This window comes from Carcharodon carcharias, chromosome 1 (genome assembly GCF_017639515.1).
Source record: "Carcharodon carcharias isolate sCarCar2 chromosome 1, sCarCar2.pri, whole genome shotgun sequence".
Taxonomy (NCBI): Eukaryota; Metazoa; Chordata; class Chondrichthyes; order Lamniformes; family Lamnidae; genus Carcharodon; species Carcharodon carcharias.
Genome location: NC_054467.1, coordinates 6,011,776 through 6,023,825, shown reverse-complemented (window position 1 = coordinate 6,023,825; position 12,050 = coordinate 6,011,776). Strand labels below are relative to the sequence as shown.

At 45.7% G+C, this 12,050-nt stretch overlaps 2 protein-coding genes and 1 long non-coding RNA gene across 4 annotated transcripts in view; 1 reads left to right on the top strand and 2 right to left on the bottom strand.

The window, feature by feature from the left end:
• Window positions 1-572, bottom strand: part of dnajb14 (DnaJ heat shock protein family (Hsp40) member B14) — a 32,554-nt gene extending 31,982 nt beyond the window's left edge. The window contains exon 1 of the mRNA XM_041190383.1: window positions 162-572. Within this exon, the coding sequence (XP_041046317.1) occupies window positions 162-294 (133 nt within the window). The 5' untranslated portion in view covers window positions 295-572. The remainder of the gene's footprint in view (window positions 1-161) is intronic.
• A 4,679-nt stretch (window positions 573-5,251) lies between these two features.
• LOC121279278 (histone H2A.Z) lies at window positions 5,252-8,062 on the bottom strand. Of its 2 annotated transcripts, XM_041190397.1 has the most exons (5): window positions 7,889-8,048; window positions 7,675-7,752; window positions 7,224-7,337; window positions 5,868-5,997; window positions 5,252-5,751 (listed from the first exon to the last, which is right to left on the bottom strand). In XM_041190397.1, exons 1-5 carry the CDS (start codon window positions 7,889-7,891, stop codon window positions 5,690-5,692), a joined length of 387 nt encoding a protein of 128 aa, XP_041046331.1. In that variant the 5' UTR covers window positions 7,892-8,048; the 3' UTR covers window positions 5,252-5,689. The 2 variants fall into 2 exon arrangements, with proteins under 2 accessions (XP_041046331.1, XP_041046340.1); XM_041190406.1 differs by lacking the exon at window positions 7,224-7,337 and having other exon boundaries at window positions 7,889-8,062.
• Window positions 7,660-11,588, top strand: LOC121279288. The gene is made up of 3 exons (XR_005943357.1): window positions 7,660-7,792; window positions 8,990-9,112; window positions 11,068-11,588. It is a non-coding gene; the product is annotated as an uncharacterized LOC121279288 (long non-coding RNA).
• Window positions 11,589-12,050: the final 462 nt, after the last annotated feature.

Genomic DNA, 12,050 nt, shown 5'->3' with positions numbered 1-12,050 from the left:
GTTACGCTGCAAACCCAAGCCAGCATTCCTGACAGTTCGAGATTTCCCCACCCCAAAAAACACCCCCCTCCCCCCTCCTCCCTCCTCCCTCCTCGGCCTCTCTCTCTATTATATTTTGCAGCAGAAGCAAACCGCTCCTTTTACCTTTTTTGCAGTCTCACCTTTCGCCTCGACAGAAGGGTACAGCTTCTCCGCCTTGTGCAGGAACTTGAGCGCCTTGTCCAGCTCCCCTGCCTGCAATGCTCTCCTGGCTATCTGCAAACACTTCTCCGCCTCGTCCCTATTCCCTTCCATGATTTAACTTCCCCCCCTTTCCTCTTCCTCCTTCCTTTAGCCGGCGACTCAACCAGGAAATGAGCAGATTCCACACCCAGCAGCATCACTTTTGGAAACTATAAACCCCAGCCAGGTCAGACCAAACCCCCGCCACAGCAGCAACACAGCCCATGCACCTTCCGCTGAAATATTTTTGCAACCCAAGTCCGCTGTAATAAAATTAATAACACTTTATTGGTGGCGAAAGGTAAGCTAGGAATCGTTGATTCTTCGCCCTGACTTGCTGCACCAATGAGGATCAGCTCTTCCAGATTTACTTTTTTAGACCCGCCTCAATGACAACATCAACTTGCATTTACACAGCGCCTTTCAGGCAGTAAAATGACCCAAAAGCATCTCGTAGGAATATTTACAAAACAAGACTTGACACTGAGGGTGATCCTAGGGCAGATGGTCAAAAAGGTAAGTTTTTAAAGAATGTTTTTAAGAGAGAGGAGTTGGGGGGGGGGGGGGGTTGCGGTGGTGGTGACGAGGTTTAAGGAAGGAATTGCAGCTGAAGGCAATCCTGGAGCTATTAAAATCTGGGATACTTTTGCCCAGAATGGGGAGGAGCGCAGATATCTGTGGGGTTGTGGGACTGGGAGATGTTACAGAGGTAGGGAGTGGAGAGGCCATGGAAGGGTTTGACAAGGATGAGAATTTTGAAATCAGGGCATATTGCTTAACCGAGAGCCAGTGAGCACAGGTGATAGGTGAACAGGACTTGGTGTTTAGTAAGGACACAAGCAGCAGATTTTTTGATGGCTTCAAGTTCACAGAGGATAGAATACAGGGACCAGCCAGGAACGGTCAAATCCAGAGGTAAGAAAGGCATGAATGAGGGTTTCTGCAGATGAATTGAGACAGGAGCAGACTTGGGTGATGTTAATTGGCAGTTTCAGTGATTACACAAATATGAGATCAGAAGTTCATCTCAGGTCAAAAATAACACGAATATTGCAAACAGTCAGCATGAAAGGTTATCTCGACCTGAAACGTTAGCCCTTTTTCTCTTTATCCACAGATGCTGCCTAACCTGCTGAGTATTTTCAGCAGTTTTCGTTTTTATATTAGGGGAGGGGATAGTCAGTGGTTGAGAAACTGAGCTTTTAGTTGGAAGAAATTCCTGCTCATCCAGTACAGGCAGTCCTCGAGATTACAACGTTCAAGTTACAATGAACGGCACCGACAAAGTTTATAGATCGACACCCTGTTTTGACTTTCCCACATCGGTTTCGACTTTATGACACCGCACCAGTGAACAAGTTCAAATGTTCATACGTTTGATAGGTAGGGGTAATGTACCGTGTACAATATTGCATTCATGTATTTATGTTGCAAATTGCAAACACAATTGACAAAAAAATCACTAAGCTAAAAATACATAAAAATATAATACAGTACTGACTACATATAAATACATTAATGTTGCTATATTACTCTATAATTGATTGAGTACAAAATTCCGGGTTATTTTGTTGAAAATAGGGTATCGGGCCTTGGTTCAGGAATCAATTCCCATTTATAACATTGTTCTTATGGGAAAATTGGTTCCGAGTTACACAGTTTAAACTTAAAACGCAGTTTTCAGGCAAAATACTGCGCATGTTGGAAATATGAAATCTGGTTTTTTAGGAACCAGTTACGTTTGAAGTCCGAGTAGTGCCTGTACTGGATGTTGGATAAGCAGTCTCGACAAGTTAGGCAGTGGAGGAGTCGAGAGAGATGGTGGTGAGGCAGAGCTGGCTGCCCAGAGTGTACATGTGAAAACTGACGTGTTTTTGCATAACTTTGCTGAGTCACATGGAGGCCAGACTGGTAAGGATAGATTTCCTTCCCTGAAGGACATTCAGTAAACCAGATGAATTTTTATTGTAATCGGGTAGTTTCATGCTGATAGCCAACATTGCTGATGCTAGCTTTTTGTGGTACTTAATTAACTGAATTTAAATTCCCCAGCTGTCTTGGTGGGTCTCCAGATTACCAGCTCTGAAGAAGAGTCATCCAGACCCGAAACATTAACTTTGTTTCTCTCTCCACAGATGCTGTCAGACCTGCTGAGTTTTTCCAGCATTTTCTGCTTTTATTCCTCCAGATCATTAGTTCAGCTTTCTGGATTACTATAGTCCATTAGCATAACCACTGTGCTACTGAAAGACAATACTTTCTAACATTGGATATTAATATTGGTTCACCCACAAACATTCACATAAGACCATAAGACATAGGGGCAGAAGTAGGCCATTTGGCCCATTGAGTCTGCTCTGCCATTCATTGAGATCATGGCTGATCTGATAATCAACTCCACTTTCCTGCCTTTTCCCCATAACCCTTGATTCCCTTACTGATTAAAAACCTGTCTATCTCAGCCTTGAATGTACTTAACGACCCAGCCTCTACAGTTAAAAATTCCAGATTCACTACCCTCTGGGAGAAATTCCTCATCTGTCTTAAATGGGAACACCCTCGCTCTGAGATTATGCCCTCTGGTCCTAGAATCTCCCACAAGGGGAAACATCTCAGCATCTAGCACCCCCACCCCCACCAAGAATCTTATGTTTCAATAAGGTCACCTCTCATTCTTCTGAACTCCAATGAGTACAGGCCCAATCTACTCAACCTCTCCTCATATGAGAATCCCTCCATACCCAGCATCAACCTAGTGAACCTTCTCTAGACTGCCTCCAATGCATCTTTCCTTAGATAAGGGAACCAGAACTGTTCACAATATTCTAGATGTGGTCTAACTAGTGCCCTGTATAGTTTTAGCAATACTTCCTAATAAAGTTAGCATGCAGGTATAGCAATTAAGGCAGGAAATGGAATTTTGGCCTGTTCTGCTAGGGGGTTGGAGTTTAAAAATAGGGAAGTCTCATTACAACTGTACAGGGTGTTGGTGAGGCCACATCTAGAGTACTGTGTAGTTTTGGTCCTCATATTTAAGAAAGGATGTACTGCATTGAGAAGCAGTTCAAAGGAGATTCACTAGACCGATTCCTGGGATGAAATGTTTGACTTATCAAGAATGGCAATACAGGTTAGACCTATATTCATTACAGTTAAGAACGAGGGGTGATCTTATTAAAATGTACAAAATTGAGGGGGCTGGACAGGGTAGTTGTTGAGATGCTTTCAGTCCTTGAGGGCTGGGGCAGATCAGCCATGGTCTTATTGAATTGCAGAGCAGGCTTGAGGGGTTGAATAGCTTACTTATGCTATTTCCTCATGTTCATTCATGGGATGTGGATATTGCTGGCCAAGCCAGCATTTATTGCACATCCCCAAGCGCCCTTGAGAAGATGGTGTAGTGTGTGGTATAGGTGCTGTTAAGGAGTTCTAGGATTTTGACCCAGCAAGTGAAGATATAGTTCCAAGTCAGGAGGGAGAATTGGTTGAGGACATGCAGTGATTTAAGTACATTGCTTAGGGTTCAGAGAAGGTGGGAGTTTACTGGGCTCACTCCCTGGCTTTTGTTCAATTAACCAGTCCCAGCAAGTGTTGATGAGTGCTGTAAATATTCCTGAATAAGTAAAAAAAATTCTGATATTCCTCTTGGAACTTGCATAGATGGCACAGGTGAAACCAAGAACTAATTGTATTTGTATAAATTCACTAAGGTTATACTTCAAGCTTGAATCATTGTCCTCAGGAACTGAGGGGGTGGTAGGATAATTGTATATAAAAGTTTGACATACATCTTTAACATAACATCCCAAGTGCTTCACAGGAACACTTTCCCAAAAATCAAATCCCTAACCATGTAAGACACTAAGGCAAATAATCAAAAGCTTGATTAAGGCATTCCTTTCTGCTTCCTTAAAGGAGAGTAGGTGGACAGGTTTAGTAAGGGAACTCCAGGGCTTAAGGCCCAGGAAGCTGAAGGCACAGCCATCATCAGTAACTTGATTAAAAATACAGAAGTGCAGGATCAGAGGAGGGTTGAGGATTAATTAGGGCTGGAAAGTCCATGGAGGGATTATTAGGGCTGGAAAGTCCATGGAGGGATTAGAAAACAATGAAAACTGCATCTCTACTGCTTCTCAGGTGCTCCTCAAATCCCACCTTTCACTATGTTTAGGTCAGCAGCCCTAATATTTCATGCAGTTCTCAAATTGTTTATCATCCTGCCTGTAAAGCACTTGGGATGTTGCATAAAAAGGCAAAGTTTTTAAACTTGCCAAATAAAAATCTCAACTGGATTGCTCTAGTACACCTGACTAATTTTATTCAGTGCAATGTTGGATGACCAATATGTAGAATTTAAAAATTAAAGGGAGAAATTTGCCACTCAAGAATCAAATTACCCCAGAATGTGAGGGCCAGATAGAATAAAGCAGAAAGTGAACCAGACATTCGTATCAAGTTAACAGGAAAGGAAGCTGGTATTTATAGTCTATGTTCAATCATTTACCTTCCGATAGACATGAATTTTTAAAACCATTTAAATCCTGAACTAGCCACATGCAAGATCAGTTTAATTATTCCTATAATTAGATGCATCCATTCAATCATTGTAGTCACCAGACTTGCTATAAAGAACTATTGTTCTGTTGCAGCTTCGCCAGTAACAAATGGAAATAGGATTTGTTTATAAACCAAGTTGTGAAGCATTGAGCACCATGGGCCAGCTTTAGCCAGAAGCTGCAACTCACTGCTGTTGAGGAGCAACCACTTAAAAAGGCAACAAATTCAGTAGCTTACAGCCATCGTTTCGCCATAATTAGCTAAAAAGATCCACATCAAGGACACTTGGCAAAGCATGCAAGCAATGGCACACTGTCCAACTCCATAGCAGTATGTTTTGCTGCATTAGTTTCACCTATCCAAAGAACTCCAGCCATCTATTTGAAGGATGGAGCCCCTTCCTGGACAAACTGCCTCCTAATTGCTCATAAGTGAACTGTTGAATTCTACTTCAAAAGACACAAGCCACATATTTTAATACACATTTTATTGAAAACTTCATCCACCAGCAGTCAGAACAAACCATCTAGATTGAAATCCACTCCAAAAATAAAATTATACAAGCAATGAGTTCTTCCTGCATTTAAAACATTGCAACAGGGCTCTATTAAAAAGGCAGCAACCAGGAAAATGTCTCCAGGTCACTAAGATACAATTCCACCATAGAAGATATGGTCCCAGATTTGGCATTCCCAGACCAGTGCACATGGAAGTGTGATTATTGAATTTACTTTAAAAAGATACCCCCCCTTCCCCTCAATACTATTGAGATAAAAAACATTTTTCTATGCAATCACATTTTCAGAAGTCCAGTGCCTTCCAGCCACATCCTCCAAACATTCTACGGCTGATTAATTGGAGATGGAGTCCTGAGATAACAAACCTAAAATAAAGGAGGGAGCTTCCATCCTCAAACAGTCTTCTGTTGTCCCTTTTTGCCAATCAGGGATTTATGAATGTGAGGAATAACACCTGAAAACAAAAAAACACCAAGTCAATATGGAGGACATTACAGCTGAAGGGCAAATCAGGGAAGATGGGGAAGGCTATACAGTCTGAGGACACAGCCACATATACAAGATACTCACCACCACCAGCAATGGTAGCTTTGATTAAGGAATCCAACTCTTCATCTCCTCGAATGGCAAGCTGCAAGTGGCGAGGGGTAATGCGCTTCACCTTCAAGTCTTTGGATGCATTTCCTGCAAGCTCCAGTACCTGGCAAGAGGCAAGTATTTAAGTGCAGAACTAGACATTACTTATTTAGAGCTAAGCTGTTCAGGGGGAATGTCAGAAAGCACTTCAGACGTGCTGCAAACCTGGAACTCAAACGTTTATATTAAGGAGGTGCTGTCTGAACAAAGCAAGCAAATGAGGCAGGGGAGGGGTTCAATTGAGAAAATTGAAAGCTGAGATGCTTGTTAGGCACAACTTCTTGGGTTAAGGAACAAAGGCAGAAAAAAAATTAAGATGCAGCTCAGCAATGATCATATTTTAAGGCCTCCTGTTCCAATAGAGAAGGAAAAGCTAGCCTGACTATAAAGCTGGCTAAATATACCAAATCCAATTTAACTGAACTGGGGGGTTAAATTGTAACAGCTTCCTAAAGCAGAAAGGAAAAGCTTTTCAATCCAGGAGCGAAGTTGGGGGGCACAAAACCAAGGGAACCCTCAAGGCCGGACCCCCAACCCTGGAACCCTCAGGCCGAACCCGGACCTCCCCCGCCAACTCACTCCGAACCCCCAGGCCGGACCTGGACGCTGCCCCCTCACCTCACCCCGACTCCGACTCCCCCACCCGGAACCCTCAAGGCCGGACCCCCGCGCCCCCCCCCCCCACCCACCCAGAACCCTCAGGCTGGATCCAGACCCCCTGCCACCTCACTCCGAACCCTCAGGCAGGGACCCGCCCTCACCCAGAACCCTCAGGCCAAACACCCGACACCCCCCCCCTCCCCCCACCCAGAACCCTCAGGCCAGGACCCCCCCCCCCCACCCAGAACCCTCAGGCCGGGACCCCCCACCCCCCACCCAGAACCCTCAGGCTGGACCCGGAAGCCCCCTCCTGTCCCCCTCACCCGGAACCCTCAAGCCGGACCCGGAGCCTCCCCACGCCCGGAACCCTCAGGACGGGACACCCGCCCCGCCCCCTCACCCGGAACCCTCAAGCCGGACCCGGAGCCTCCCCACGCCCGGAACCCTCAGGACGGGACACCCGCCCCGCCCCCTCACCCGGAACCCTCAAGCCGGACCCGGAGCCTCGCCACGCCCGGAACCCTCAGGACGGGACACCCGCCCCGCCCCCTCACCCGGAACCCTCAAGCCGGACCCGGAGCCTCGCCACGCCCGGAACCCTCAGGCCGGACTCCACCCGGAACTTCCCCCGACAGACCGGACACACCGCCCCCCTCCCTCCGTCCGTCCGTCCATCCATCCCCCTCTCACCTCGGCGGTCAGGTATTCCAGAATGGCCGCGCTGTAAACCGCCGCCGTGGCGCCCACCCGGCCGTGGCTGGTGGTCCTGGACTTCAGGTGCCGATGGATCCGACCGACGGGGAACTGCGAAAAAAAAAAAATCAAAACAACAAAGGAGGAGGGGCGGGGGTTAAAAAAAATAAAGGTAAAGAAACGTGACGAGAAACGATAAATTTATATGTGGGGGGGGGGTTTTAAAAAAAAATCCAACCGTCGGTGGTTGAGTGGTGGTGGTGGTGGTGGTGGTGGGGGTGGTGGTGGGGGGGGGGGGGGAGGGGCGGGTTGAAAAAAAATCTTGTGTGAGCGGCGCCCGCCCGAGCGCCTGGCCCAACCGCGCGCCCGCTCGCGTGGGGTCGACCCGCCGCCCCTGCTGCAGCCGCTCGCGCTGCGCCGCGCCGAGCGCTCGGCGTCGTCAACTCACCTGCAGCCCGGCTCGCTGCGAGCGGGAAACCGCTTTCGTCTTCGCCTTGCCGGAGTCTTTACCCGCTTTGCCGCCAGCCTGTCGGAGAGAACAGCAAAAATAATATAAAAACCAGCAGGTGCGTAATGCGATCGAAGAGTTAATTCCAGCCCTCCTCCTCCTCCTCCTCCTCCCCTCCTCCCGCGGGAGAAATCCGCCAGCTCGCTCTGCTCACCATCGCCTCGTGTCTGCTCGGTCGCTCCGCTCCGCTCCGTTGCTTTTTTTTTTTCAAACCGTTCTGCGCTCCCGCCCCGGCCCTCCCCCTATTTATAGTCCAGCCCGGCCGACATCCGGGCTACTGGCATCCGAGCGGATGACCAATGGGCGGCGGCGCCATTGTTCGAGCGGAGACCAATCGGATCCGCCCGCGAACGAGCGGGAGCGCGGCGTCCGGTTCTTGGGCTGGACTGGGCGGGGCAGTTGCGTGCGCGTGACGTGATTACGCGCGGTTGCACGTGGTGAGGCGCAGGGGACCAACTCAGAACCCAAGCAGCAAGGGATAGACTTGTATCAACCCTTTCCTCAATTGATGTATGTTTCAATTGAAAAATAACAGCAAATTAACTGGGGAGGGGTAATTATTATTGCATGAAGAAAAAATTAATGATTGAGGCAATTCCTTAAAGACAAAAAGCAACAATGTCAATGTTGGGGCAGCCCAGACCATTGAAAGTTATGGTTTGCAATGTTGACACATGAAGAGCTGAAAACCCACAGAAAGAAACATTTGCATTCATATATGTATATGAAATGAAAACAGAGTGCTGAAAAAACTCTAAGATAAAAGCAAAAAACAACTACGGCTGCTGGAAATCCAAAATAAAAATACCTGGAAAAACTCAGCAAGTCTGGCAGCATCTGTGGAGAAAGAAACCAGAGTTAACATTTCAAGTCCAATATGACTCTTAGGAACGTCTTTCTTTGCTGCACTTCTTGAGTTGTAAAAAAGAGTGCTAGTGGACTCGAAATGTTAACTGCCCACAGATGCTGCCAGACCTGAGTTTTTCCAGCACTTATGTTTTTATTTCAGATCTCCAGCATCTGCAGTATTTTGATTTTATTTAAATGTAAAATGACTTGCATTTCTACGGAAACCTTCACAACTTCAGGAGGGTCAAAAGCGTTTTACGGCCATGGAAGTACTTTGGAAATGCAGATGCAGTTGTCACGTAGGTACTCTATACAGAATGCTGCAATCAGCTTGCACAATGCAAGTTCCTACACACAGCAGGGTGATGGATGCCCAAATAATCTGTTTTTTGTGATCTTGATTAAGGAATAAATATTGGACCCAGGATGCTGGGCAGAACTCCCCAGCTTTTCTTCAAAATGGTGCCCTGGGATCTTTTACATCCACCTGAAGGTCAGCTCATCAAGAAGACTGATGCCTTACTCCTGGGTGAACTTAATATTCTTTTCATAGTTCAGTAAACCCTCGTCAATTAATCCAATGTGTGATCAACTTATCCAATAATCATCAGCCGATTCACATGAATGTCAGTACTGCAGTGAATTGTGCATACCTAGGGTTCACTGGCTCACTTAAATTAATTTGGATTGGTCGAATTGATATTGGACAGGGCTCTTTTTGAAACAATAACCTTTTTCTTTTCTCTCCAGAGATGCTGACTGGCCTGTGAAACCAGCATTTTCTGTTTTTGTTTCAGGTTTTTAGCATTTACAAGGGATTCAGTTTGCATTTTATTTGCCTAACAGCTTTGCTGCTGGGATAATCCATCTGAATACATTTACACCTCTGCAGCATTCCACAGTAAATTGGCATTAAATATTCCACATTGTGGAAAATCAAATCCGCTGAGGCTAAACATAAATAATTATACAAACTGGGAAGGCTAAGCTAGTTAGAATTGGAGGTAATAAATGAATGGTGCGAATAAGAGATGTGTGAAGAGCTAACAGTGACACATCAGAAAAGTGGAATGGTTTTCAACAACTATTTCATTAATAACTTAAGGGAATGAATGGGAGACTTGCCAGCGTGGGAAACAGAGAAATCAATCGTTAGAGCAAGTTAAAAATAATGATGGAATGTAATTAAATTGATTTTATTAAAATTAAGTTTATTCATCAATTTCTGCATTTCTTATTGGTCTCATACACTGGAAAGAAAGACTTGCATTTATATAGTGCCTTTCATAACCTTAGAGCATCACAAAATGCTTTACAGCTGTGAAGTAAGAAATGTGGGAGCCCATTTGTGCACAGCAAGCTCCCCAAAACAACAGTGAGATAACGACCAGATAATGCCTTTCTTAATAGATCCCAATATTGATCCCTCTACAGATACAGCCTCATTTTAAGTCTGAAAACCATATCCCGACAGTGCAGTGCTCTCTCAGTAGTGATTCTCTGACAGTGCAGCACTCCCGCAGTCCTGATTCTCCGAGTGCAGTGCTCCCTCAGTACTGATTCTCCGACAGTGCAGCACTCCTGCAATCCTGATTCTCCGACAGTGCAGTGCTCCCTCAGTACTGATTCTCTGACAGTGCAGCACTCCCGCAGTCCTGATTCTCCGACAGTGCAGTGCTCCCTCAGTACTGATTATCTGACAGTGCAGCATGCCCTCAGTACTGATTATCCGACAGTGCAGCATGTCCTCTACTGATTATCCGACAGTGCAGTGATTCTCCGAAAGTGCAGCGCTTTCTCAGTACTGATTCTTTTACGGTGCAGCGCTCCCTCAGCACTGATTCTCCGAACAGTGAAGCGCATCCTCAGTAATGCACTGGAGTGTCAGTCTGGAGTTTTGTGCTGAAATCTCAGTGTGGGCTTGAACCTATAACTTTCTAACCCAGGGACCAGAGTGCTACCCACTGAACCACAGCTGACACATCAACATGTGCTAATGCACCATGTTTGCACGTCTGCAACTACCCCCTAAAATACACGGCAAACATATGGTAAAATATTGGACTCACTTTGAGAATATGATTGTGAAGATTTTCAAAACAGATAATATTGGAAATATTCAATAGACCTGGCAGCATCTGTGGAGAAACAGTTAATGTTTCAAGTCAATGACCTTCCTGAGGATTCCCAGCATTGTCATTTTCTATTTCAAATTTCCAGATCTGGAGGATTTTACTTTGGAATTAAGATCTCCAGTTTGGTTCAGGTCACCCTTCGACCTAACACTTAAAATGTGTTTCACATGAAATCATGGAAAGATATTAAGTGCCGAGATTCACACAACCTTGACCTAATTTATTAAGATAAAAGAACTCTCTTGCGCATCCCCGATTTTAAATCGCACCTCTATTGATGGCTCTACCTTAAGCTCTTAAGCTCCGGAATCCCCTCCCTAAAACTGTCTATCTCTCTTTCCTTCTTTAGGATGCACCTTAAAACCTGCCTCTTTAACCAAGCTTTTGGTCATCTGTTTGAATGGCCCAAACCTTTGGATCAGCGTCGGCACTGCTGCATCTGACGCTAATCAAACAGAAAATTGCACACTTACCGGGACATATTTAAAAAGATCAAACTTCTGATGCAGCACCCAGAAGAAATTCTTCAGCACAGGAATCCATGGAAAAACAAGATGACGATCAGTGCAGAGAAGATGCCCCCTTTTCTACCTCAGAGTTGGAAGGAATCGCACAGGGTCCCGGGCGGCTGGGAATCAACCCTCAGGAAATTTAAACTTCCAGGCAACTCCCATGTAGGACCATGTGTTAGGACTTCTGCGGGGTCTGCACATACATCTTCCATCATATGGTTAGTCTCTGATAATCATGAGACCAGAAGATATGGGCCATTGTCTCCTTATGTAACACTGAGTCAAATTTTGTCTCATAATGCTCCTGTGACGTGCCTTGGGATATTTTACGACATTAAAGGTGCTTTATAAATGCTAATTGTTGATATTTCTGCAAGAACAACATTGGCTGGGATTTTATAGGGCCTCAGGGAGCAGGCTGGGAACCAGGGAAGGCCGAGAAATGGCCACTTAAAGGCCTATTTCTGCTGCTGTTGGCATTTTACCAGGACACCAAGGAGAACTTCCGTGCTTTTCTTGGAAATAGTGTCGTGGGATCTTTTACATCGACCCAAAAGGGTAGACTAGGCTTAACATCCCACCTGAAAGATGACACCTCTGACAGTGCAGTGCTCCCTCAGTTTATTTTCATTGGTGCTCTCTAGAGTGGAACCTCTAAATCGGGATAAGGGTGCTAGGCATTAAACCACAGTTTACACTGGCTGTGGATTGCTGCACCAAGAACTGGCACACAAAACTGACAAGACATCCTTGGACATCAAAAACTACAAAAATGATTCGATCAGAGAGGAGACATTGTGGGCAAAATTTGTTGCCCTTC